We start from the raw sequence: 26,334 nt of genomic DNA, 5'->3' as shown, positions 1-26,334 counted from the left end.
ATTGTAGTTACTAAGATTATTAGAGCCTCTAGAAATGACTATTTGATTTTGGATTATGAAATGACTGTGGACTGCTGATTTTTATAGGTGAAAGAATGACGAATAACCATAAATTCATTATATCACTATTCTGTGTTTATGTGTTCAACTTTCATAAATCAACTTTGCCAACAAAAAACACTTCTTTAGTGTTTTGGACAGCGAATGTGAGCATTATTTCTTCTTACTTGAAAAAGAAGTCTGTAAAAACCTCGTGTCCCAAAAATGCATTTACCTTTATTTAATTTTGTATTTGTATTTGTTTATTACTTATATTGATTAACTTCATGCAGTTGTAAAGTATACACCCCTCTGTTTCCATCTATTCACTCCCACTTATTCGATTCAGGGTCGAGGGGTGCTGGAAGGTATTCATAACAGTCATATCCTTTTGAAATATCCCGTCGTTCCAAATTTTACCCACTGGGTTCACATCTTATTTCATAGTAAAATAAAAAATAGAACAATGAAAAAACGATGAAAATATTTTTTTTAAAAAAAACGAACGATATCGATACTTTGCCTCTATATTTGAGGCATGCGCATATTTCTGTTTAATAAAAGAGAACCAAGAAGAGGTGTGAAAGGAACAAGAAGACGAAGAAGAAACAATTTTCATCGTCACTTCCTATCCAGACCTGGTCGGGTCACGTGATGTGGTATTAGCTCGATGACTCTGCTATGTTTATCGTTTGCGGAAACGTTGAAGAAATGTTGATTTTCACGCTTTTATCAGTTTACTGTCATCGGGGGATGCCGCGCGGCTGCTCAGAGACTCGTTTTTGTCGGCGCTGCCCGAAGAGTTTGACTTCGAAAACGGACGCTGTAGGCCTACACGTCACGTGACCAGCATGCGGCGGAGCGTTTGATAAAAAGATGGCGTGAGCGCGACGGAGCGGATAGGACAACAAGCCCCGAACTGCTGAGCGCTGCCGATCGCGAGCTGCAGCGGCCGTTCAACCACCAGGTGAGCACATCGGCGTGGGAACGCTTCGTTGTAACGCTAGCTCAACTTCTTCGCGAGGAAAATGTAAAAATTACGGTGTTGCGCTGATTGTTGAAGAATAAATTCCAAGTTCTCGATTTGAAGATAGTGGGTAGCTGGTCTGAACGCTCCTTGTTGCTAATGTTAGCTAGCAAAAGCCGCGACACAGTGGGGGAGAGTACAGTGAGTATCAAAACAATGTGAGGGGTCGATAGCATGTTTCTTTTTTTTCCGTTAGCTGTGGTGCAGGAGAGTAGGAGGGGTAGCCTGCTGGAAATAGTCGAAGTTGGTATTTTTTAAAACTCACTTAGTGCTGAAAAAACTTGCTAACGTCATTTATCAGCAACTCGTTATCAACTTCAAGGAGCGCCGACGTAACAAGCTAGCTAGAGGTCTCTAATACGGTGTAGTGGAATCAAAGTATCCGTGATAGTTAGACCAGTGAGAGATAAAGTAAACCTGGAGAAAACAAACATTTCCAGGAGCGAGAATCTACAGTAGGATAAATGGACTGACATATGGACGTAAGCAAGTATCCGTGGTTACCATTAATAACATTGAGCCATAACGGCTGTAAGCTTTCTTTCTGAATTTTGTACGTGGTTGAACTTGGCATTAGGTTAGCCTCTGTCAGTTTGAGAGTATTTCACCTTTCTGACTTGTCACTGAAATACTGAATATGAAACTGGTTTTCAGTTTCAGCAGCTTAGCTTTCGGTTAGTGAGCAAGCTAGCGTAGCTTAGCTGTGTCACCCTGATCTAAGCAGGCCAGTTTAGCTTGTAGAACATTCTGAAAAACCACGCAGTGGCTGTTGCAGACTGGTGTTTATCTTATATATGTATTCTTTGAGCTTATATAATATTTTAGCATATACGATATTATTGTCTGCATAAATAATAAGGCTATGAACCACCCGAGCTAACGAGGAAGGAGAACCTCTGATGAGAGCAGGAAGTTATAAGAGGGCATTGCAAACACGTGTCTTGTTTTGGGTCACTTTGGAACAAGTCTTTGTATCACACGGGTGTGTAGAAGTTGCTATAGTACTCGACTAGCTTTAATTCTCGTGTTGTTAATCCTACCAACGACTGAATTAAAGTATATCGAGTCAGCGTTTACAAGAATTGTTCATCATTAATTTGCTTGTTTCGATCCTGCAAGAGTTGAGGAGAGTTTAAACATCCAAACAGCTTATATTTGATTGAAACAGTATTTGCGGATTTAAGTTTAGCATCAAAAGTTTGTTGTTTCATGCTGAGTGTGAAATATTTATTTTTCATTGGAAAGCGTAGCTTTGAATTTTGTTTTACACTGATTGTTTTGTACCCCACATGTGCTTTACATGTGGGTCTTGATATTTGTGGTTTACATTACTCTTTTGGGTTTCCTTTGTAAGCTGTCCCCATTGTATGTCTCTATGTCTGGTTACTGTAAATGACATGTAAGAATGAGAATTGATTATTACTGGTCTGCTTTTGATGGCAACGTTTGATTGTATTTGTTTAAGCAGAGCTCAGTTTTTCTAATTCATCTGAATCTGAACTAGAGACTAAAATGAGCTTTAAATGGGTAAAAGATGTAACCTTATGAGGCTACACATGTTGCTTGACGTGGAAAGTTTTCATTTGGCTGAAAATAGCATTCACTTTTAAATTCACAGTTGAGTTTCATGGTTGCACAGAGTGAATAGTTTCTTTTGCATCCCAGGGAAGGGTGTCTCACTGTGTTGGAGAATTTTTAGGGCTGCGGATAAAGACAAGTTATACTAACAATTAGTCTTTGTTTGCATTGCTGATTACACACTGTAAAAAATGCAGATGACACGTACCTAACACATGACAAAAAGGTCTTCGGATTACATGTTTTTAGAGGGATTCGTATTAGGCTGGGAATGTTCGCACTTGAGAGGCTGGAAACATTTTTTTGTTGATTTCCCCTTTGGTTCATTATAACACAATTAACAAAATGGCTGCTGATGTTCTATCCACTCCGTGTTAACTTCTGAGTGTGATTTCCATCATACCATCATTATTGGACCTGTAGATAATCAACACTCTAAATGGAAGATGTTTCCATAAGGTTATATTAACGTTTGTCTTGCAGATGGATCCCGGACAGGATTTACTTCTCGCCGCTCTCAGTGAGAGTGGAATTTGCCCAAATGATATTGGCTTATTTGATGTTGATTCTCAGGATGTTGCACAGCCCTCTACAACCCAGCAAGTAAGATGATCCTTAGTTTTTGTTCTTATGGAGAAATTACTGTTTATACATCTGTATATATGTTAATGTTATCATTTGCTTTCCTACAGTCTATCTCCATCAGTGCCCTGGATGTTGGTGTTGGTGTGGGGACAGAGTCAGTAGAAGTTGTTCGACCTGAACATCCTGCTGCAGTCCCCATTGTTACCATCAGGGTGAGATTACAGAACAATATGTTCCTCTTGTTTTAGTTAACTCTGGTATTTTGCAGTTTATGTTTTGCGGTGTGAATTCAAATGTACTATCTTTATTTTTTTACCAGCACAAACCTCAGCCATCAACCACCACGTTTGTCTTAAATCAGCTGAATCAGTTGCCTCCACTGGGAGCTGTTGTGACCAAACAGCCTGCTATTAACCCTGTCAAGCATACCATAACTGTCACCAAGGTGGTTCATGTGGCGAATTCAACCCTGCGAAGTTCACTAGCCCCCTCTTCCACAAGTATTCCTCCTTCAGCATCCACAGTAGTGCCTTCTAACAGAGATCAGGTGAGTTTATGCAGCTCATATTTTCAGTGGGTAAATAGTTTAGTCAGTGGAAAAGCATTTTACTTTGTTATGGTAATCATTCTAATCTCAGCAGATTCAGTTGAAAGACCTCCTTCGGCCCAACAGTGTGAAGAGCACTGGTCTAAAGGGCAACAGTCTGATAGAGCTCATGAAGCTCAAGCCTCCACCTGATATTGCTCCACCAGTAGCAACAGCCACAGGCCCAGGTGAGTTATCATGTGTTCTTGTAAATATGTATTGTAAACATTTTGACTAATACTTAACACAGCAGGCCGCATAAATAAATCATTTCAGGTTCTTCAAATCATGTCATAGAAGGTAATGGTCTATTTCTTACAGTGTTACTGAATGTGGTTGTAGCAAAAACTTATTAAGCACTTGTTCATAAGTAACTTATATCAAAGGCATTATCAGAGAAAGACATGGTACCCAAATGGTCCTGAATAGAAATAGAATCGTCCCATTCCTGTTTCCATGCGAACAGCCAAAAAGACTAACACATTAGACAGTCATGTTGTTTCTGCTGACGTGTGCGTACATTAGAGGATTATGACAGTTAAAAGTGTGTGGCAGCAAGCATGTCTTTTCATTGTCATTATTAATGCAATGGGGAAAAAGTCAATTTTATGGTTGGTGTAATTTATCAATAACACGAATTAGCATGGCTTTTGTTCAGTGCTCCTGGTGGGAGGAACCAGAGATGCTCGTTGTGTTGCCAGTCTGGAGTTTCTTAGTTGAGTTAAAGCTGTTGTGTTGTAGAAATGCTGCTTTAAAAAAAAAAAAAAAAAAAGTTAAAAAAACAAATAAAAATTATATATATATTTTTTTAATTTAGTTTGACTAGGAAATCTATGCATACATTTTGATGTCCCCTGACCACTGAAATTGAATATATTTTTCTCTTCCAGTATATTTAGATAGGGATTTCCAACAGTAAGCATGTCTTTGGACTGTGGGAGGAAGCGGATTTACCTACCTAATGACTTTTTTATATTATCCTAAATGACTCCTAGTAGGGCTGCTGTTAACATTATTTACCAGCATTGTCATCACTTTATTGGTAGGTTAATAAAACATAGGAAAGGGGGAGGGGCAAATAATAACTTTAGAGCCTGAGTTTACGTCATAGTTAAAAGTTTTAGTCTATGAATTGAAATGACTAAAATATGAGAAAAACACATTCTGCATTTAAGAAGTTGAAAACTGATATTTTATTTGAATACATTTGTTCATATAAATATAAGAACTTTATATTTGAAGTTTTTGCTAATAAACATTCAGTCTGCCGGTAGTTTTCTGACCTATTATTTTTGCTATTGTTATACTATTGGAAAGTATTAATAAACATAGGTAAGTGGTGATGGGGTTTTGGTCTAGTTTTCATTCGTCATTCATATTTCGGATGGGTTTATCATGAGTCTGTATTAAGTCTTAAGTTTAACTTTCCAACTCCATGCCACAGCTGTGACGTTTTAATCATTCTGTTGATAAGAATCATTAAGCTCACCTCAATCCCAGAGAGCTAAAATGATCTTTAAAGTTGTAGTTGGTTGAAGCGGTTGTAACTGGTTTAAATCCTGGATGAGCTCATCCAGAGCTGAACATTTTCTGTTTGCATCTCATGAGACAGAGATGTTTACCTGGAAAATAAAATGAAAAGTAGAAATAATAGCATAAACTAACAATATGCTGTTTATTTGTTGTCCTAACTATTATAGTTTAGCAGAGACATCTTTCTGATTTTTAAGTATTGCCTCAAAAATGACAAGTCATCCATGGGGTATTGACCATATCAGTAACAGTTTAATGGCGTGTTGGTGTTTTAGGTGACTTGAACAATGGAATCAAGAGAGAAGTTTTGGGTAAAGATGCTGCCAGGATCTGGATTCATGATGACATTAAACTACAAACTTTTCCACATTCTCTGGTAAGTGTTATAATTTTAAAGGTGGATAGTTATGGTTTTTTCATGTTTTTAATTTTTCTTTATAGAGTAGATATAAGTGATTCTAAATAGTTCTTTTTGGTCTTGCTTGGCCTTGACGTACAATTTAAAAGCAGAATATTGCTTACACATGACTCTATACAGAAACCTCCAGTGGTGAAGGAAGAGGATGAGCCTGAGGAGGAAGAGGAGGATGAGCTGGGTCATGCTGAGACTTATGCAGAGTACATGCCACAGAAATGTAAGTACTGCTGTTTTAAATCAAAGAATCAGTTTCATCAATAATGAGGCATTTTGTCACTAAGCAAGGAGCTCAAGGCCAATGAACTAGACTGTGGAGTAACAGCAGTGTCAGCATCACCCTTGATCAATACTGCTCCATCAAATCAAACAAAAAGCAGCCGCCTGCTGCTGCTGCTGCTGCTGCTGCTGCTTCCTTCTTCCTCTGACCACTTGGTTTTGTCACTGCAGTAAAGGTTGGCCTGAGGCACCCAGATCCTGTTGTAGAGACCAGTTCTCTGTCCAGTGTGAGCCCTCCTGATGTGTGGTACAGACTGACCATCCCAGAGGAAGTCATTGACAGGGGCTGCCTCTCTGCGTTGCAGCTGGAAGCTATTACATATGCAGCTCAGGTAATCACTGGAAACTGACTGACTATACAGTAACTTTTTCTTTTATTCATAATAAAAAAAAAATAAGACTAAAAAATGCATCTGTGGTTGGTTGTTCCACTTTAACTCTTCTGTTGTTGTTTCACCAAAACTTGCTATTTGAAAACGGCGTATAATATTTAATGTGATGATCTTCTGTTCTTCTGCGATTGTTGTTTAGGTATTTTTGTTTTTGCGGAGTTCTTTGCTATTCCCTATCTTGAAAAATAAAATTTCTTATCTCACTGTACCACAGCAACATGAGACATTTCTCCCAAATGGTGATCGAGCGGCTTATTTGATTGGCGATGGAGCTGGTGTGGGGAAAGGCAGGACGATTGCAGGGATCATCTATGAGAATTACCTCCTGGGCAGGAAGAGGTCACTATGGTAAGTTCTAATATTCGCCACAGTCGTTGACAGATGATTGACTGACTGTAAAATAAAACCTAAACATGTCCTCTGTATAATATTTTGTGTTTTATTGTCTTCTCTTAAGGTTTAGTGTCTCAAATGATTTGAAGTATGACGCTGAAAGGGATTTAAGAGACATTGGAGCCAAGAACATCCAGGTTCATTCCCTCAACAAGGTAAAACACTTTTATGATGTACACAATAATGTCAAGTGTTTACTCACTCGTATGACATTACACTTTTCTGTTTTTCAGTTCAAATATGGCAAAATCTCTTCAAAGCACAATGGAAGTGTGAAGAAAGGTGTCATCTTTGCCACCTACTCCTCTTTGATAGGAGAGAGTCAGTCAGGAGGGAAATATAAGACCAGATTTGAGCAGCTTCTCCACTGGTGTGGCGAAGACTTTGATGGAGTCGTATCCTTTCAGAAGTGTTTCTTTTTTTCTTTTCTTTTTTTAAATGCATACAAAAGGTTGATTAGACCATTTTTGTTTTCATGTAACCATGTGTATGATTAGTTATATCGTTAGCTTCATAGCATAAGTGCCTAAGTCATTTTTTTGGTCAAATTGAGATTTTTGCCTAACTTTACTCCCCTACCACTGCTGCATCATCCTGTCCGTCACAAAAAAAACACAAAAAAATGACTTAGGCACTTATGCTATGAAGCTAACGATATGTAAAATGATGTAAATAAGATAAATATAAGGGGTTTCCTTAACAAAGTGTCCTTTAGATCATCTATGATGAGTGTCATAAAGCCAAAAACGTTTGTCCAATTGGCTCCTCCAAGCCTACAAAAACTGGGCTTGCAGTGTTGGAGCTGCAGAACAAACTCCCAAAGGCTCGGGTTGTGTATGCAAGTGCTACAGGTTTGTTAACAACACAAACATAATTTGATCCATGAATAAATTGGCAGTCTTAAATCCTACTATTATGCATCTTTGCAAACATTAAATATTGTAACAAAAAAAAAAAAATCCTTTGTAGGTGCCTCTGAACCACGAAACATGGCCTACATGAACCGGTTGGGCATATGGGGACACAAAACACCCTTCAGAGAATTTGGGGACTTTATCCAAGCTGTTGAGCGCAGGTAAGCCTTTCAAGTTGCAGAAGAAGTCATAGACTTGAAAGACAAAGATCCCAAAAGTCATTAAGAAGTCTGATATTGGAATCAAGGTCATGAGGGGTCTTTCTGAAAAATTTGCTAAATGATTAATGAGGGCTGTGCGGTATGATGAAATATATCGGATGGCGAAAGTAAAACATCTATTGTTTCATATTAGACGCTATCGTTTGTTTTGTGGTGTCGCAAAATACATTGTTTACTGCAGTATTTTATTTATTTTTTTATTTTTTTCTTCATCGTTTGGATGGTCACCACGTGGATGCAGACACAAAGAATACCAACATGGCGAGTGAAGTTGAGGCAGAACCAGGTTGCTCCAAACAGAAGGACCTGTCAAAGCAAATCAAGGGCCTTATTCCTAAATGAGGGGCTTATGAAAAGTTTGACACGGACCAGAAAACTGTACTATGCAAATTATGCTGCAAACTGGTCCCCACCACAGACAAAATGCACTCATTTGCAAAGCATGTGTTAAAGCTATTGCTGGAAAAAGGTAGCAGCACCACGAATTTATTCCACCAGCTGAAAAGTCATTCACTGGGAAACGAAGACTGTTTTCAACTTGGCATGTCATTGTCTCCCTGCACACCAAAGAAAACGTTAAATAAATCGGTTGTGATACCTGTGACTGTTCTTGGTCAGTTTTTATAGTCACTGTCTACACTGTTATTTCTGTAATTTGAGGTTGTCACTTTTCCCCCCCCCAATTTTTATATGTTATAAGCACAAAGGAGGACATTTTTAACTTCCGCTGTTTTATTTTGTGTCCTGAATTCTATGGCACTATATGGTTGAAAATAACATTTGTATATCATGTATCGTGATATAGCCGAAAAATGTCGCCATATTAGATTTTCCTCATATCGCCCAGCCCTGTGATTAATTTTGTATGTGTGTGGGGTTTTTTTTCTACTAAGTGCTTGCTTTGATACAAGGAGGAAAAAAATTTAAGGATAAAGTTACATGAGCTAACATTCGAAAAAGGGTGCTAGCTAATAGCTTTTCTACTTTTCCACTGGCTGCTTCATACTTCATAGAAGCCTCTTGTAGGTCATAACATGCACGTCATTTTTGCATACATTTTCCTCTCAATTCCAGAGGTGTTGGTGCCATGGAGATTGTAGCTATGGACATGAAACTGAGAGGGATGTACATTGCAAGACAGCTGAGTTTTACAGGTGTGACTTTCAAGATTGACGAGGTTCCCCTGACTCAGCAATATATCAACATGTACAACAAATCTGTTAGACTGGTGAGCATCTACCTCTTCATCACTTTAATTCTTCCGTTTGTGCTTGCACTATTTTATTTCAACTTTGTCTCCTGCTTCTTCTAGTGGGTGAGGGCACGGGAAAGGTTCCAGCAGGCTGCAAACCTCATGGATGCAGAGCAACGCATGAAGAAGTCCATGTGGGGTCAGTTTTGGTCTGCCCACCAAAGGTTCTTTAAGTATCTCTGCATTGCCTCCAAAGTCCACCGAGTGGTTCAGCTGGCCAGAGAAGAGGTTCAGAATGGAAAGGTAACTGTTTTTGAAGTGCGATTAACAGTGATGTTGTTGCCCTCACTAACTGGTTAAACAAATTGATATATCAATATATTTGATATGTAGGGTGTGTCAGCTGAAGCAAGTTTCTGCAGGGGCGTGGACTTTAACCTGCAAGGAAATAAGGCTGCATGTGATAGCTAAAGTTGGGCACACTTGGCAAATTAATCTGACGTGTGTGTGTCCATGTTTGCATGCGTTGCTGTGTATGCCACAAAATGCTACACATAGCAGAATTTAAAACTCCCACACAATCTGAATTTGGGTAGTTGTGTTTGTGTGGCTGTTGAGATCCGTTGAAACAAATACTCTGACTTGAAGCAGTAACTGTCAATTGTAGGTTTACTCCTCAATAAAAGCACAACTGTGCATCCTGTGATTGTCATTGACAATATGAAAGACACCTGAATGAATAGATGATTGAGCCAGCTCCTGCTCTTAAAGGACCAAGCAGTAGCCAAATGGGAGAACATGACCGAATCTCCAATTCAGTTGTTAAGTGATGAAGCGATGAACCATACCAGTTGACAGGGAAAACTTTTATCCTAAAAAAAAAAAAATCCGCTTGAGGCCCTTGACATAGCAAAATATAACACTTATAACTAGCTAAAGGCGTTTTGGTAACACTCTTAGTTATTACAAGGTAATTATTATTATTACCTATTATTACAAGGTAGTTATTGCAAACAGAACTCACAAATTTGTTTGGTCCTATTGGATCTTATCGAGCTGCTTACTATTCTGTTTTGTTTTAGCCGTACCAAAGGAATTTCCCATCTTTGGGATAAATAAAGTATTATCTTATCCTTAAGCATACATTGTTTTGCTACACACGTAGACATACTGAGGATGTTTTTATCATGTGTTTAGTTTTTTACTTTCACAGCTTATAAAATGTAGCTGTGGATTATTTCCCTTGTTGTTAGTGCATCCCACCAGACTGCAACTTTTTAAGTGTTTTCAGTTTTTGCCAGGGGATGGAATTGAATTGTTTTCCCCTCTGCTGTGGGGTACTAAAATGCACTATGTCTTTATGGCAGCTAAACAGAGTAGTGAATAGAGTTGGGTGTAATTGGAATAGGGAATAACATTAGGGACCAAAGCCCTGGCCACAAACTTTAATAGTGATTTGAAATATAAAGTTGTGCAATTCTGATCATTTGTCTCCTAAATAAGAGAACAAATAAGCTAACCAGTTTTTACCTTTACAGTGTGTGGTGATTGGCCTTCAGTCCACTGGTGAAGCAAGAACACTGGAGGCCTTGGAGGAAGGAGGGGGAGAACTCAATGACTTTGTTTCAACTGCAAAGTACGGACTGACTTAAAATGACAGTTTTGTGACAGTGTGAACATAGTTTTGTGTCTTTATCATGACAATAATGCGATAAAATGTTTCTGTTGTAGAGGTGTGCTACAGTCCTTGATTGAAAAGCACTTCCCAGCTCCAGACAGACAGAAGCTTTACAGCCTGCTGGGTATCGACCTCTCAGCAAAGAAGACCCCCTCTCCCAGTGACACAGCAGTAGAACAAGAACAGAAGGGCAAGAAGAGGAAAGGTTAAAAAAAAAAAAAAAATCATAAAAACATTAATGATGCCCTTAAACTCAGCTCAGCAAAAAGATGGCTCGTGTAAATCAAGTTGTGCTTTTGCATCATTCTTATTTCATTCTGCTTCTCCAGGTTCAGAGGTTAAAAAGCAGCAGAAGAAGCGTCCCCGGAAGCATGGGGGTCTGTCGGGTACGAGTTCAGATGAGAGCCAGTCAGAGGAGTCGGACAGAGACTGTGACAGTGATGACAGCTTCAAATCAGTCAGCTCAGCAGACGAAGATGATGATTTCAACCCATTCAGAGAAGAGTCTGATGATGACGATGGTGAGGATACTAGGGGAGCCTGGATGTAAATTAAAGCATTTCAAAGTGAATTGGAGCAAATCAATATTTTTTTTATTTATTTTTTTCCTCCTTCTAGATCCATGGCTTAACAGGAAGGAACCAAAGAAAGGGAAGGAGAAGAAGAAGAAAAAGAGGAGAAAGAGTATTGATCCAGACTCTATTCAAAGTGCCTTGTTGGCCTCGGGGCTGTGCTCCACTAGGCCTACTTTCACTGCCTCAGTTAATCCCCCCAGCATGCCTGCCACAGGTAAGCATGTTCCTGCATGGCAAGATAAACTTATATTACCCTGACTGAGCTTTTTGGAGGTTAATGAATACTGTGTCTTTCCTTGTTCATCAGTCAAGTCAGACAGTCAGGAAAGCTGCCTAACAAGTCAGGACTCAGTGGAACTTGCCCAGAAAATGAAGAAAGAGCTGCTTGAAAAACTGGAGGATCTGGCAGAGGATCTGCCTCCCAACACTCTGGATGAGCTCATAGATGATTTGGGAGGACCTGAAAATGTAGCTGAGGTAAAAAATAATTGTTGTATGTAGGCTGGACTTCCAGTTCCCCTGTTCACCCACCCCACCAGTTTTTAAGTTGGATTGTCCTGTATGAATTTTAACTTTGCGGATTCTTTAATTGTGCTTCAGATGACTGGCCGTAAAGGTCGCGTGGTCAGCAACGATGATGGGACCATCACTTATGAATCTCGCTCTGAGCTGGACGTCCCTGTGGAAATACTCAATCTCACTGAGAAGCAGAGGTTCATGGATGGAGAGAAGGTAAAGTAATTTTTTTTTTTTTTTTAAAATTGCATATATATAGATAGATAAGATTAGTAATTTAGTTCTAATCCTTTGGGTTTGTTTGCTTTCACCACCTTCCTAGCATATAACCAATTTCTATATGCAGTTAAACTGTACTGCTGTAGGCCTGCTGTAGAATTGAACCAACAGGGTTCAAAGCTGTGGCTTGTAGTTGACTGACATGTGTCTATAAATACAGACGTCACAGCTGCTAATTGCACTTTTGTGTCTGGAGTGTAACATTCACTCATCTGTTCCTTCAACCAGAACATAGCCATCATTTCAGAAGCAGCAAGCTCGGGTATATCCCTGCAGGCTGACCGTCGAGTGAAGAACCAGCGGCGGAGAGTCCACATGACACTAGAGCTGCCGTGGAGCGCAGACAGGGCTATACAGCAGTTTGGTCAGTAGATATTACTCCTCTGTACTCTCAGTACATGATTTTTCTTTGGTTTCCTTCTCCTGTGTTAGACTGCACCCTGTTAATAAAAAAAGAATAATAAAAAGGTATGTAACAAAATTGATGTTCTATTCTCAAACACAGGGAGAACCCACAGATCAAACCAGGTCACAGCTCCAGAATATGTCTTCCTCATATCGGAGCTTGCAGGAGAGCAAAGATTTGCATCCATTGTTGCCAAAAGACTAGAAAGCCTGGTGAGGATGCTTATTTCTTATTTCTCTTAAGTCTTGTAGAGACTTTTCTCTTCATATGTGGACTTCATTTGTGTTCATTCTTTGTAACAGGGTGCTCTCACTCATGGTGACAGAAGAGCAACAGAAACTCGGGATCTGAGCAGATTCAATTTTGACAACAAAGTAAGAACATCAAGCACTTCTCTGAGAGGATGTCTTATGGTTTTTAGGGCAGTGACTCACTCATACTCTCCCACAGTATGGCAGAAACGCTCTGGAAATTGTGATGAAGTCAATCGTAAAGCTTGATACTCCATTAGTGTCTCCACCCTCGGACTTTAAAGGGGATTTCTTCAAAGGTATGACTCATACACTGTTAACCACGGACAGGAGTTATTTCCTGCATTTCTGCAGGCTTGTTGTGTTTGCTGCGCATGTAGTTCATACTGTAGATGTTGCTATGTTTGTTGTATACCTTTCTGGGTTTTTTTTGTTTTGTTTTTTTTTAATCAATTACTTGCACATGGTTATTGTCTTTTTTTTTTTTTTTTTTTCTCTTCTCCTCTACAGAAATTCAAATTGGATTAGTAGGTGTTGGCCTCATAAATGTGGAGGACAGATCTGGCACACTATCACTAGACAAAGGTGACTAGAAACTGGGGAATTTCAAGGAGAATCTCTTGTTTTTACTTCTTGGGAACCTTTAAATAACCATGTGCCTTGTTACTGTTGCAGACTACAACAACATGGGGAAGTTCCTGAATCGTATTTTGGGCATGGAGGTCCATCAGCAGAATGCTTTGTTTCAGTACTTTTCTGACACGCTTGCAGCAGTGATTCAGGAAGCAAAGAAGAATGGCAAATATGACATGGGCATTCTCGGTAAGATTATTCAACTGCTTTTACAAACACATAAGCAAGGCTGGGCCAAAGGATGGCCTTTGTAATAAATTATTAAGTGTTTTATTCTTTCTTGGAGATTGAATGTTACTGTTGTTTCATTTTAATCATTCAATGCATTTATTTCTGTCCTCTGTTGTTAGATCTGGGCTCGGGTGATGAAAAAGTAAAGAAGGTGGACTGCAGGAAATTTCTAACACCTGGCTACACTACATCAGGGCATGTTGAACTCTACACTGTAAGTTCATATATGCATATGCTCTAGTCAGAGATTTGCATGATTAGTTGGTTCAGCTATAGACTATGTATGAGGACGAGACGTGGTACTGAAGAAATCTTTTTTTTAAAATCTTACTTTGGGGCAAAGTTGGTGAACGTTTTATCTGGTAATTCTATACATTGAGTTTTGATATTCCAGTGGGGGGGGAGGGATATTTAACCTCCCTTTTTTTGTGTGTGTGTGTAAGATACGCTCAGTCTTGACTTTTTTTTTTTTTTAAAGTGTTTTCTTACTTTTAGACTTGTTATTTTGTATGCCATTTATAATGTTGTGTCATAGCAAACATGCCCCTGACTTTATGTGTCTTCATTCACAGGTAAGTGTTGAAAGGGGAATGTCCTGGGAAGAAGCCACACACGCTTGGGCAGACCAGAATGGAGCCGATGATGGTTTCTATGTGCAGGTATGGAACTGCTAACTCTTGTGTGTCTGAATTGGGGGGTTCATTCCTTATTGATTTTTTTTTTTTTTTTTTTTTTTTTTTTTTTTTGCTCAAATAGCCGAACCTCTTTCTGTGAGTTAGCCTCTAGATTATAATAAAGTGTAGTTAACTCTTACATGTGTGTGTGAATGCAGAGCAGTGACATATGACGTACATGTCTGTGGTTGATTTTCAGATGAGGAACAACAAAAAAACGGCCATCCTTGTCAAAGAGGTGAACACTAAGAAGAGGCTGTTCTTGGTGTACAGGCCCAACACCGGCCGGCAGGTCAAACTGGAGACGTACGCAGACCTCAAGAAGAAATTTAAAAAGGTTAGATGACACTCTTTCATTTAAACTGTGACAAGAAGAAGACAGAATATTTTTTGTGAATCATATGTGTTTTGCCCTCCCTGTATTAGGTCTTGTCAGAAGATGCCAAGCAGCACTGGACTGATCAGTACAAGTCTTCAGAAAAAATCTGCTCACACGCATATTGGTATGTGCACTTCAGATTTGCATGGTGCTTACTTTGCTTACTGTATTCCAGTCCCACATTTGTTGATGACAGAAACTACTTCTCAGAGCACCAAATGCAGATTAATTTGGCAATGAAAATGGTGCCAGTATTTAGAACAACACTTTTCTTCTTTTGTCATGAAGACAACTTAATGAGAGGACATAAGCAGCTTCAACCTTTGATGCTTCCATTGCTCTGTGGTCCTTTTTTTTTGTAAACCTGTTTGTGTTTTTCCTGTTGTCAGGCGCGGTAACTGCAAGAAGGCGTCAGTGGGTCTACAGTGTGAAGTTGGTCTTCGGTGCAGGAGGTACTACGTTTTGTGTGGATCAGTGCTCAGTGTTTGGAATGAGCTGGAGGAAGTGCTCACCCCGGTCAGTGGAACCAATGTAAAGGTGCAGATTGTCCGGCTGAGAACCGAAGATGGGCAGAGGATAGTCGGTAAGTTAAGTGACTGCTGTACTAAAGGAGAAGTTCATATTTTGGAAACTAGTCTCATATCTTGGTAGAGCTGGCGTCTCAGCGAAACTCCTGGTTTTATGTTTTGTGCCTTATTATTTAATAGACAGACATGTAACATGGTGTCTACAGATGTGTAGACACCGAGCTTATGCTCAGACCTTTTTTTAAATTTCTGTGTTGTTTTTAATGCAGGACTGATCATTCCGGCGAACTGTGTGTCTCCGTTAATTAACAAGCTCTCAACATCGGACCAGTGTCAGCAGCTAGCTGTGCAGGAGCAGCAGAAACGGCAGCAGCTTCACCCTCAGAGTCTGAGCCACACACACCACACATAGTTTAGGGGCTTTAATCCCCATCTTTACCCCTCAAGTTCACATCCCTCCCTGAAGGGATCTCTCTACACTGCAGGCACCAGGACCTTCTGCACAACCCTCATTGTTCCTGAGGGTCAGAGGTGTGGTACCAAGCTGTGGTGACACTCGGATGTAAAGCAGTGGTTGTATAGAGAAATTTTCTTTTTTCTTCTTCCCTTTTTTTTTCCCCCCCCAACCCCCAAAATTTGTAATCTCCAGAGACTCTTCCTTTCACCTGGAGATATTTGACAGGTGATGTATTTTCCTCTGACATTCAGAGTGAGAAGATTTGTGACTTTAAGAGAGCATGTTGATCTGAGTTATCCACTCCTCACCGATACTTTACCCTGTTTTACCCCAGAACCACCTCAGTATGAAACAAAGACTTTTTGTGGGTCTGGACCAAAAGTAGATGAAGCAAAATCTACGTTTTTTCAGAGTCAGAGGAAAGTCTCAGATGGGCATATAGTGCTTAACTACAATCACATATTAATGTATGCTAGAGACTCATTATATTAGATATTACCCAGCACTACCTGCAGCGTAAGAGTTCTTGTTTTTTTCTGAAGTAGAAAAAGTGATGCAGTTTACTGCAGGAAACCTTTTGCTTTTTTGGGGGGGCTTCTGATGCACTGTATCTGGCATTTGCTCATGAGACGGTAAAAACCAAATATTCTTATTGTCAGGTTCCACTTCCGTCTAAAATCAGGCCAATTTCTGTTTTTGCTCATCTGTTTTTCACACAGGCCTCAGATTCCTTAAAGTTCCTTTGTTTGTTTTAATGTTTAACTTGAACATTTTGTTCCTCTTTGTCCATGTTGGAACTTGATCAGCCAGTTGTTTGTGAACGTGCATTTGCGTGAGTACTTGGAGCTACAGCAGTTGGTCACCTTCACAAAGAAATGATTTGGTTATTTTTGCATCAGCTATCCTCTGAGTTCTATATACATAGGGTGTTAAAATGTTAGAGATGATGAATATTAAGCAAACTGGGGAACTATGTACAATAAATACAATTTAGTGTTTATTAAAGTATTGAAACATTTAATAAATGGTTTATGGCCGTTATTGTAGCTACAAACAGATGGTGTTAAGAGTTTATCTCTTCATGTGAGGGCATTTAACATTACTATACAGTGTTTCCCTTTACTATCAGAGGCTTTAAGGGGCAGGTGGTGATAAAATGCAGAGACCATAAATTACTGCAAAGTGCAGTATAGACTCACACTGCACTGAAATGAAACAAAGAACATAAATTAGGCAACTGTAATGATTGTTTCAGTGTCGTCATTTGTTCAGACGTGGCAGCATTTGAATGCTCACAAGAAATATCATAGACAAAAGTGCTAAATAATTAAAGCTACATTACAGTGCTGTGAATCAGTTGTTAAATGTTTACTTGATGCTTAAAATTTTTGGCAATAGAAAAATTTAGGTCATAGTTTGGGGTCGAGGGAAAACTATTTAATATTGTACTCCTTTCCAATCCATTACAACAGTTTTATTTCTTGACTTGGTCTTTAGCTGGCTGCTATTAAAACAGAGAAAATGGCAAAAAAAAAAAAAGATTAGTTTTTAAAAAGATAAAGGGTTCCTGAAAAATTGTGAAATGCATGTTGTTGACAACAGCCTTTTTCGTGTGTGCATATGTTCAAGGTTTCACAGCAGTCTGCATCACTGTGTCCTCCTCAGTTTCTCAGTTTTTTGTTTTTTTTCTTTTGTTACTTTGATTTTGTTTTTGTTTTTTTTTTTTTGTTTTTTTGTAAATGTAAATCTGCTCAGGGGTTAAACTCATACGAAGACCCAAAACACAAGAGTTTTACAGTGTATCGCAAATGCATGATTAGAACTCAGTGGTCCTTGGACATCTTTGCTCAGTACAGTTGCTCTGTGTGTGTTTAGCTGTATTTACAGCTCGTATGTGTCAAACATCCAAACATGGTTCTCCAGTTTCTCTGCTTTCTTGTAATTAAGGTCTGTTTGTTGTACAGTCCACTTTTTCTGTTGAGCCTGTACCACCTCAGTCATATGTTGTGTGATGCTCGACCTGCCCTGGAAGGGTCAGAGCAAAGTCTGGATACGTGAGCTGTCCCAGTGGTGATAATTAAACAGAGGATGTGTTTGATTCCTAAACCTGTGGAGTGGTTACTGTTAGGTGGAACAAGAACAAATCTTTGTATCATTTGTACAGTTTGTAAAATGAGTCAAACTGAAATTGTTCATGCATCCTTTTTTTTTTTAAATGTTTTTTTTTTTTATGGTGGAGGGAGAACTTATTCGTTAGAGCTTGCTCTCTAATTGGAAGTCTCATTTTAACTTGAATGTGCACCATGTACAGACCAACAACTCATGTTATTTTATCTTTTGGGCTGGTGGCTGACTTGGAAACATTGTGGGGTTTTTGTTTTTTTGTTTTTTTTTAAATGCTGTCAAAATGTCACGGCAGATTTGGCTCATCTGAAGTTGAAACACTTGAAGGACTTAAATGTGTTTTCCTTTCATTATTGCACGAGTTGCACTACTGACAAGAGTTGTACAAAAGTTCAAAATTACCTGTATATGACTGAGTGCAATGCTCAATAAAGCTTGGTATACTTCTACATTGTTGTGTGTTGTAATACTGAAAAGCTACTGCATTACATTATAGAATTCTCCAGATATGCAGACTACAGTTACAGATGACTGGACTTGAGTTCTTCCAGAAACATCAGTTAATTGTTTATCAAAAAACAGCAACTAGCAATATGAGATGACAAGTGTGGTATGCTTGTTTTTTGTTTTTAATGTAGGCACTCTATTTTATTATTAAAGGCAGTAATGCAACTCTTAAAAATATTCCTATGAAAAGTAAAAACCCTGCATGTGAGAATGCTGCGAGGTGCTTACTCTGTATTTATTTAATTTATTTAGGTACTTAAAGTACAGCTCTCAGTGTAGTTAATAAGTGCAGAAGAAGCATTATGCATGCATATTAAACGTGTAAGGTGTATATGAGCATTTATTGCTCTATTACTTTAGGTGTTGCTAATAAACTGGCAACTAAGTATATAATGCCATTACATATAATTCCCACACACATAAGTTAATACAAAGTGCATTAAACACGAAAGCATGGTGAAATACTCCCAGAAAGGCCGTTACGGTGTTTTTATGGAGCAATTCTCCAGCTCCTTAAAATGTCAGACGAATTATTTTTTGTAAAATAATAATTAAAAAAAATACATAAAAACTGCTGTCTTCTAAACCTCAAGCTTTATATGGTGGTTTTATTGATGAGCTCCCACTGCTTGCATTGCGCCAAGATTGAAATTACCAAAATTAGGAACGTTTATTTTGAAATGATTTAACGCTAAACAGTTCATTTTTCACCGTGTTACGTGCGCCTTCATTTTTTGGGGGGTGGGAGGGCAGAGTGGGCAGGGGTCCGGGTCATGACCCTGAGAGCAACGATTGGACCACACTTTTGCCTTTGTGTGTCCAACCATGTGGCCAAGAGTACTGATGGGACATGAAGAACTGAAATGACTCCTGAGCACATTTTTGAAAAACTGAAGATAACCAAGTCTCCGAAATAAGAGCGCCTGCTTCCAACTCCAGTTACTTTTCTTTTTAGGTAAAAGCAGACTGCTATCAGTAGTAATGGATACGACCCCTCAGACAAAGACAGGTACGCTGGTCTTCTTTCATACTTTATCTTAAAAAAAAAAAGAAAAAAATATATATATTAAAAAATGAGTGCGTATAAAGTTTAACCTCAAATACATGTATCCACGTCTGGTTGCTTATTCTACTTTAAAAGTCTAGTTTCTCCTTCATAATGTTGTGTAAAAATTTAAGTTTAAAACATCTAAACACATATCACGTTTAAACACTTTTTGTTAAAAAAAAGTATTTTAAAAGTGTCGTTAAAGTAAACTCGGGATAAAGGTTGGCAAATGTGCTTAAAATGCGTGTTAAAGCGTGCGCGAATTTGGTCGCTTTGTGGTGAAATGTGCTTCTTTTAACCGTTTTCTTGATAATCCGCAGTGGATAGTAGCAATGTTAAAAAGCACAGTGGGTGTCAATATAAAGTGACGGCCATATTTGCCGGTGCCGCTGTTGTAAACAAAAAGTGAGAGACAGACGCTTCACTGAATTTCGGGTCATTTTTATTTCTTTAATTTACAATGTCTTTGGGAATGTCTTACAAACCCAATGTCCATCAGCACATTCCGGGAACTTCTGGGAACCAGGGTAAGGAAAAAACGGCGGAGAAAATCAAAGTATCCGTCTGTTAAATCGAGTGTTAAATTCGGGGTCTCGGAGAATACCTGGAGAAAGACCGTGTCTGTAGTTTTTGTCCAGTTATATATATAGGGTCAGATCCTGGGAGCTAGGCTAATTCATATCCGCCATTATTACTAATGTAAAAGAGCGCCATCCGCGATACAAGTCGGCGGAGAAACACGGTGGGGATGTGAAAGGAGTCGGCGGCGGTTCCTACAGTGTCGATATCCGTCGTCCGGGGTCGCGGTCCCGCCGGGTGGGTGCCGTTACACGGTGACAAAAATGTATCACTTATGTCTTCTTGAGCCAGCCTTGTTCCGTTTCCTCCATGATGCTCCTCGGTCGGAGCTGCCGATTGATCTGCCTCGAATTTTTTTTATGTCTCTTCGAGGACATCTCGTGTTGGAGGTTGAATATTACAAGCGAACAAAGCGACAGGGGAGCGGTGATTATGGAGGTGCATGTGCGTGGATGGAAGTGTTCAGATCCCCAGTTTCTTTATGTTACCAGCCAAAACATAAAACAATACAAAAAATCAATCTGCTCAAAGTAAAGGTATGTGTTATATAGAGAAATGTATGGAAGAGTAGTCGGAAGAGTTAAGAATTAAAAGAAAGAAGGAGAAGGAAAAAATAACAATAGGAATTGTCGTTCCAATTCAAGCTAATGGTTGTGTACAGATTGCTATGTAGGTATTTGGTAAAATTGTAATTCAAAAAATTCTATTAGTAACAAGGGAAATAATTTCTATTTTTAGCACATGAATAAAGTGCAAAAAAATGATTTTTTTCCCCCCTAACAGACATTCTCTTATGAGATTGTTAATATTGATATTTCAGTGCTTTTGCAACATTTTACCCATTTTACTTCTACTTGCTTTACTTTAGTCCAGAGGTAATAGGTCCAGATAAAGGTTGCCAGATACATCTAAAGGTCAATCCTCCTAAATTTCATCACCTCTCCATTTTCATAAGACTCTGTCATACCAAAGATGATATCACCTATGTCCAACATAACAATTTTTAAGTAGTTTTTATGGCTTCATAAGCTGCTGATTAGCTTTATCTTTAATGGGACTGACAATTTTTTTAGTAGGTTTATATTAATCTACTGTACTGTAGTCTTAAACCATCCCTCATTTTTTTATATTTTGCTAGGAAAATGGGAAATGGATGTAGAGATTTATTGAATCATGTGCAAACATACATGGGAATACAGTATATAATGCAAAAAGAGAGTTTATATAATTCCAACAATCTCGAAAGTTGAAGCTTTGTTCTTCAACACAGCCTTAACTCTCATAGGAACTAGGAACATAGGAACACTGCTTCAGAGTAAGGGGAGGTCAGACTGACTGTGTTCCAGTAAATGTTTTTGTATCCAGGTATGCTCTACTCCAGTATGTTTGGGAACATTATCATGGTGAAAAATGAAACGTTTGCATAGTGGATTAAAATCTGATGGTACTTTTCTCCGTTCACAATCCATTAATTTTGACAAGAGCCCCAACATCACTGGCTAAAGTGCATCCCCAAACCATGACAGAGCTTTCATCCTGTTTTATAGATGGCTGTAGTGCTCTCCTGACCTTCTCGGTACACAAACTAAAAATTTGAACGCCCTGTTGCTGGTGATTTTCAGCCCACTTCTTGTGTAACTTGGCATACTTGAGCCTTTTTCCCCAGTTTCCCTTCCTTAAGAACAGCTTCTTGACAGCTACGCTTCAGCTGAGCCTGTTTCTGATGAGGCTTTGGTGAATAGTAGGTGGATCACCTGAAGGGCCAGATGCATCTCTCCTGTGACAGATTTTTTTTTCTCCTTTTTCTTAAACATATGACATTCAGATAAGATAACCCAGGCCTAAAGATAGCTCTTTAGGCCTTTGCTCCTCTTTTGTCCTCCAAGTTCTCCATATTGGTGTAAATATACTCTATTATACCTGACAAACTGTGTTATTGTTGGCATTTTTCATAGTTTACTTCTGCAGCAGGCTGCTGGTAAAAAAGTGCCTCAAGACAGAATTTAAATTGGTTCTTTGCTAAGTCCTCTGTCATGTAGTAACAAAACTCCTTGATAATTTAAGTTTTGTGCCTTTTTTCAAGCTTGAGTGATTCATAGATCAGTGTTAGGTGGCTTTACAAAGAAAAAGAACATTCCTTTGAAGGTGATCAGGTATAAGGACTGGACTGAACTTTAAACAACCTTCATTGTTCAAGATGACTTTCAAAAATGATAAAGTCTGTCTTCTTGGAAGAAAAGTATAAAGATTCACTGGTATACTCAAAATCTTTTTCTTCATGTCTGAGGTCACTAAATGGGTGGTTTGATAAAAGTTTTGAGTGTGATGACAGTAACAAGCACTGCTGCTGCTGAAACTAGAAAATCACTTCACCCCGCCTGGGCTCACTTTCTTGCGGCGTTGTACTTTTAATGTTTTCTGTGTATTTGTGTTTGTGTGTGTGTGTCAGAGAGGAGATACTACACCTGTGAGAAGAATAATTGCTGCTTGTGGTGAATGCTGTAGTATATTTAATTCGCACACATGTTCCTAAAAACCTTTTACAGTATATGCATCTTTTCTTTAACTGTAATGTGAAACATATGCACTGTCAAGCCCTGCACCATCAGCATCACCTCCCTGCTGTTTCCCACACCACAAACACTGAAGAGCTTCCTTTGTGAAACTGCTGACTATAAGAAAAAAAAACAACCCTGCTTTACTGCTCTGATAATACAATTTCCATTAAAAAAATCTCTTTAATAGCAAACAGTTTCTATTTGTAGTGCCTTTTAACCTTACAGGTTCTCTAAAGTGCTTTAAAAGTTGAGCAGTTGGTTGGTTTCGAATATATTTGATTTGTGTGTCTATTTTGATTTTGACAGGAGTTGTTTTTGAATTGTCCACAGTTGCAAACCTTCAGTCTCCCTCAGCAGCTAACCTGGCCACGCTGCAGTCCTACAGGCCCCTTCTGAGTGACTACGGACCTCCTTCTCTGGGATTTTCACAGGTAACTACTAAACTCACTGCATACCCCAGCTCGTAAAGGCAAAACCAAACAAACATACTTTTCCAGTTTTTACATTTCCTTCATTGCCATGGAAGATACAAGAGTGTTGTTTGTTGAGTTTTATTGGTGCAAAACTGGAGAACATTGGCCTAATTACTTCATATTCATATCAACTTTACAGTCCATGTTTCAACATAAGTCATATTTGTATATTAAAATTGCATTTACAGTCTGTCAAACCACCCATATGATGAAAAGCAGTGTTTTTACCTGTTTATATCCAGTGGTGGTCTTTTACACAGCAACAGCACAACTGAATCAAGAAGTGGTGATTCCTTAGAGATTTTAAGCAGGGCTGCTTATGTCACTCTTATAGTGACATGAAATACCTCTGTGTCTGCTGTAGTGTTGGGACATTATGAAGGTCAATTTTAGACACTACTCTCCACCCCGGACTCCACAGGTCCTAATTTTTGGTATCAAACTGTACCAAGTATCAAACTGTACTGTGTTGATAAGGCTCCATTTTGCATACCAGAAACCAGTTTAAATGTATTGAACCTGACTGATTTTTGCTTTAACTTCAGGGCTCTACTGGCAGCCAAGTGCCTCAGAACAAATATGCAGAGCTGCTGGCCATCATTGAAGAGCTCGGAAAGGAGATCAGACCCACATACGCTGGAAGTAAGAGTGCAATGGAGCGACTGAAAAGAGGTAACCTTGATATGCAGAGCAATACAAAAGCAGCATGCAAGCATTAACATTTCTCAGACTAAATGTGTATTTGTTTTTCTTCAAAGGAATAATCCATGCCAGGGGGCTGGTGCGTGAATGCTTGGCTGAGACTGAGAGGAATGCAAGGTCCTAGCTAAAAACGCCCATTCCTCCCTGCAAGAACTACCTTTCATGAGGAGAAAAAATAACTTGCATGGCGTTTCCTTTGCAAGGAGGAAGTAAATGAACAAAGGATGGAACAGCAAGCTCCTCGAGAGAGAGAGAGAAAAAAAAAAGAAATACAGTAATGCAATTTGTGACTCCTGAGAGCTCTGGAGGATAATTTCAATCATGTGTGGGTTATTGGAACTAAAATGAGAGATATCATGTGTTTGTTTGTTTGTTTGTTTTTTGGTTGTTTTTTTTATGCCCCATTTTTTTGGATCATAGTTTTGACTTCATATTTAAAGCATTGGTTTATGCATGCAAATGGGCCCATAGGTTAATTGTAGACACTGCATGGAGTATACAGGTGTAGATGGGGAGGACTTTTTCTTTGAATTTTTTTTAAACTTTGGGTTTTTTTGGTAGTGGTTGGTCTGATTTTCAGACCCCTTTAACACCTAGCTAAGTAAGGGAGGGACAGAGACGTGCCAAATGCATCGGTTGATTCGTGTTGAGGTTGGTTTTGGTATTAAAGGGAGGGAAAAAAAGGAAAATGCTGTTAACTTGCATCTTTGTATGTATTTATTACTCAGTGTAATAAATTGTATTTTCAATATAGTTGTCAACATGATTCATTGTACGTATTCAAAGTACATTACTTTTTCCCATGTACACATGGTTCAAGAGACTACTGGTATATTGTACTATCCATCCATCCATCCATTCGCTTCCGCTTGTCCTTTTCAGGGTCGCGGGGGGTGCTGGAGCCTATCCCAGCTGTCACAGGGCGAGAGGCGGGGTACACCCTGGACAGGTCGCCAGTGTGTCGCAGGGCCAACACATAGAGACAGACAATCATTCACTCCCACATTCACACCTATGGGCAATTTAGATTGATCAATTAACCTATCCCCACTATTGTACTATCCATCCATCCATTCGCTTCCGCTTATCCTTTTCAGGGTCGCGGGGGCGCTGGAGCCTATCCCAGCTAACTATTGTACTAGTTATAGCTAATTATAGAGGCCAATGATTGTCTGTCAATTAATTAAATTTGACCTACTAATAAATCAGCACCTACCTATAATGACACATCTCTTTGGATGAATGGATGATGGATCAGTAAACCATTTTGGTCCAGGTTGAAATATATCAACAGTTGGTTAGTTTGCCATGATGATGGACATAACCATCATGATATAACACATTGTAATACTATTAAAAGCTAGATGAAAGTAGGCTGAATCAGAAAGTCAACTGCACCGAGTGCTCATGTGGTGGTGACCTGCCAATCACAAGGTAGGTTGTACGCCTGCCTGAGTTCTATAGACTTATCCATGCCAAAAGGGAGAAAATATTTCTCTCAAACATTTAACAGTTATTAACAATTAATCTGCTATTCACTGAGCATTAATTGACAAATATTTTGATGACAAAGTGCTTCTGAGACCTGATGAGTTACTTCTGTATGACAATAAATCACCCCCCGCTAACATATCCCAGCTTTATCTTTAAGCAGTATTTTTCATATTCTCTAAGGCCTCTAATATATAAAATGGATTCTTGTGTGACATATTTTGTGTTCACAGATATTGTGAAATACCCATAATTAAGAAACCTGCAAATTAATGCCAAGCCAAATGGGAGATGCAAGATCTGAAATCAAAATAGAACATCTGACTCGTTGTGACAGTGGACATGGGGTTCCTCCACATGTTTGAATAATCAAAATGCAACCAAACAAACAAATAAGTACAAAATTTCAAATACATTTCAAAAATGAGAATGTGATGAATGGATTCATATACTTTTTGAAACTTTTTACTCTGGTTGTTCCACAAACACACAATATGGTTTGGTGTACAGGTCTGACTGTGCTGAAACCAAATTATATTATATGCAACTGTATATACTGTAGTCACTGTTTTACATTCAAAAGTACTTTAAAAAGGAGCCACTCTCCTGAGTAAAATGTGTTTTGTTTGACAACTATATAAGTTGCTAGACCCCTTGAAACAATACTAACAAAACTATATTTAAAAAACGATACAATCAAAGATGCAGTTTAGCAACGATGGAAATCATGCATCGTTGCTAAACTCTTTTATTTTACACCATAAATGAGAAATGTCTAATATGAAACCCATCACACACTAGTTCAAGAATCGAGCAAACTGACTTTAAAACACAACAAGGCGTATAAAATCAGAAACTCTTCATGACTTTAGTTATCTGTCTTAAAAGCCACACTTTAAGTCAAATAAACATTTGTCTTTATCCCGTTATTGATAATTTACAATCCTCATGCTTTTGGTTTATCTACGGTCCCAACAGATGCGTACGCCTCTGTCCCCCACATAACCAATAGAAACACTGAGTGAAAGTAACGACCAATCACAGCTCTGTATTTCAGATAATATTTTGACCAATAGCAATGTGGGCTGTGAA

The 26,334-nt window shown here is 38.8% G+C and overlaps 2 protein-coding genes across 8 annotated transcripts; both read left to right on the top strand.

Annotated features, from left to right (window-relative positions):
* The first annotated feature begins 669 nt into the window (after positions 1 to 669).
* Positions 670 to 18,333, top strand: sbno1 (strawberry notch homolog 1 (Drosophila)). 4 transcript variants are annotated; one of them, XM_042228731.1, is made up of 33 exons: positions 670 to 1,006; positions 3,128 to 3,247; positions 3,337 to 3,441; positions 3,549 to 3,776; positions 3,868 to 4,003; positions 5,624 to 5,724; positions 5,887 to 5,983; positions 6,214 to 6,374; positions 6,649 to 6,782; positions 6,892 to 6,982; positions 7,061 to 7,222; positions 7,543 to 7,678; positions 7,797 to 7,902; positions 9,037 to 9,190; positions 9,275 to 9,457; positions 10,693 to 10,790; positions 10,886 to 11,037; positions 11,162 to 11,353; positions 11,451 to 11,621; positions 11,715 to 11,884; positions 12,008 to 12,139; positions 12,431 to 12,566; positions 12,708 to 12,820; positions 12,911 to 12,982; positions 13,059 to 13,158; positions 13,370 to 13,444; positions 13,535 to 13,681; positions 13,843 to 13,937; positions 14,296 to 14,382; positions 14,597 to 14,734; positions 14,824 to 14,900; positions 15,166 to 15,359; positions 15,573 to 18,333. In XM_042228731.1, the coding sequence occupies exons 2-33, from the start codon at positions 3,128 to 3,130 to the stop codon at positions 15,713 to 15,715; spliced, it is 4,206 nt and encodes a 1,401-aa protein (XP_042084665.1). In that variant the 5' UTR covers positions 670 to 1,006; the 3' UTR covers positions 15,716 to 18,333. The 4 variants fall into 4 exon arrangements, with proteins under 4 accessions (XP_042084665.1, XP_042084663.1, XP_042084662.1 ...); XM_042228729.1 differs by lacking the exon at positions 670 to 1,006 and adding an exon at positions 1,014 to 1,207 and having other exon boundaries at positions 3,871 to 4,003; XM_042228728.1 differs by lacking the exon at positions 670 to 1,006 and adding an exon at positions 1,014 to 1,207.
* An 834-nt stretch (positions 18,334 to 19,167) lies between these two features.
* LOC102303010 (cyclin-dependent kinase 2-associated protein 1) lies at positions 19,168 to 24,504 on the top strand. 4 transcript variants are annotated; one of them, XM_014341344.2, is made up of 4 exons: positions 19,168 to 19,400; positions 22,883 to 23,007; positions 23,595 to 23,721; positions 23,808 to 24,504. In XM_014341344.2, the coding sequence occupies exons 1-4, from the start codon at positions 19,373 to 19,375 to the stop codon at positions 23,873 to 23,875; spliced, it is 348 nt and encodes a 115-aa protein (XP_014196830.1). In that variant the 5' UTR covers positions 19,168 to 19,372; the 3' UTR covers positions 23,876 to 24,504. The 4 variants fall into 4 exon arrangements, with proteins under 4 accessions (XP_014196830.1, XP_005946355.1, XP_042084666.1 ...); XM_005946293.3 differs by having other exon boundaries at positions 19,171 to 19,400; positions 22,907 to 23,007; XM_042228732.1 differs by lacking the exon at positions 19,168 to 19,400 and adding an exon at positions 19,691 to 19,966.
* The last annotated feature ends 1,830 nt before the right edge of the window (positions 24,505 to 26,334 follow it).

This window comes from Haplochromis burtoni, unplaced genomic scaffold (assembly GCF_018398535.1).
Source record: "Haplochromis burtoni strain Fernald_Lab_line unplaced genomic scaffold, NCSU_Asbu1 Contig_344, whole genome shotgun sequence".
NCBI lineage: Eukaryota > Metazoa > Chordata > Actinopteri > Cichliformes > Cichlidae > Haplochromis > Haplochromis burtoni.
This window is presented reverse-complemented; position numbering and strand designations above follow the sequence as displayed.

What these genes read in the sequence shown, in the direction of transcription:
- sbno1 (XM_042228728.1), top strand. Translation starts at nt 1,166, where the DNA reads ATGTTAGCTAGCAAAAGCCGCGACACAGTGGGGGAGAGTACA. An exon ending in AGCCCTCTACAACCCAGCAA is followed by an intron (nt 3,248 to 3,336) that starts GTAAGATGATCC and finishes GCTTTCCTACAG; the next exon opens with TCTATCTCCATCAGTGCCCT. An exon ending in AAACTTTTCCACATTCTCTG is followed by an intron (nt 5,725 to 5,886) that starts GTAAGTGTTATA and finishes GACTCTATACAG; the next exon opens with AAACCTCCAGTGGTGAAGGA.
- LOC102303010 (XM_042228732.1), top strand. Translation starts at nt 19,900, where the DNA reads ATGTCTTTGGGAATGTCTTACAAACCCAATGTCCATCAGCACATTCCG. An exon ending in CTTCTCTGGGATTTTCACAG is followed by an intron (nt 23,008 to 23,594) that starts GTAACTACTAAA and finishes CTTTAACTTCAG; the next exon opens with GGCTCTACTGGCAGCCAAGT. An exon ending in AATGGAGCGACTGAAAAGAG is followed by an intron (nt 23,722 to 23,807) that starts GTAACCTTGATA and finishes TTTTCTTCAAAG; the next exon opens with GAATAATCCATGCCAGGGGG.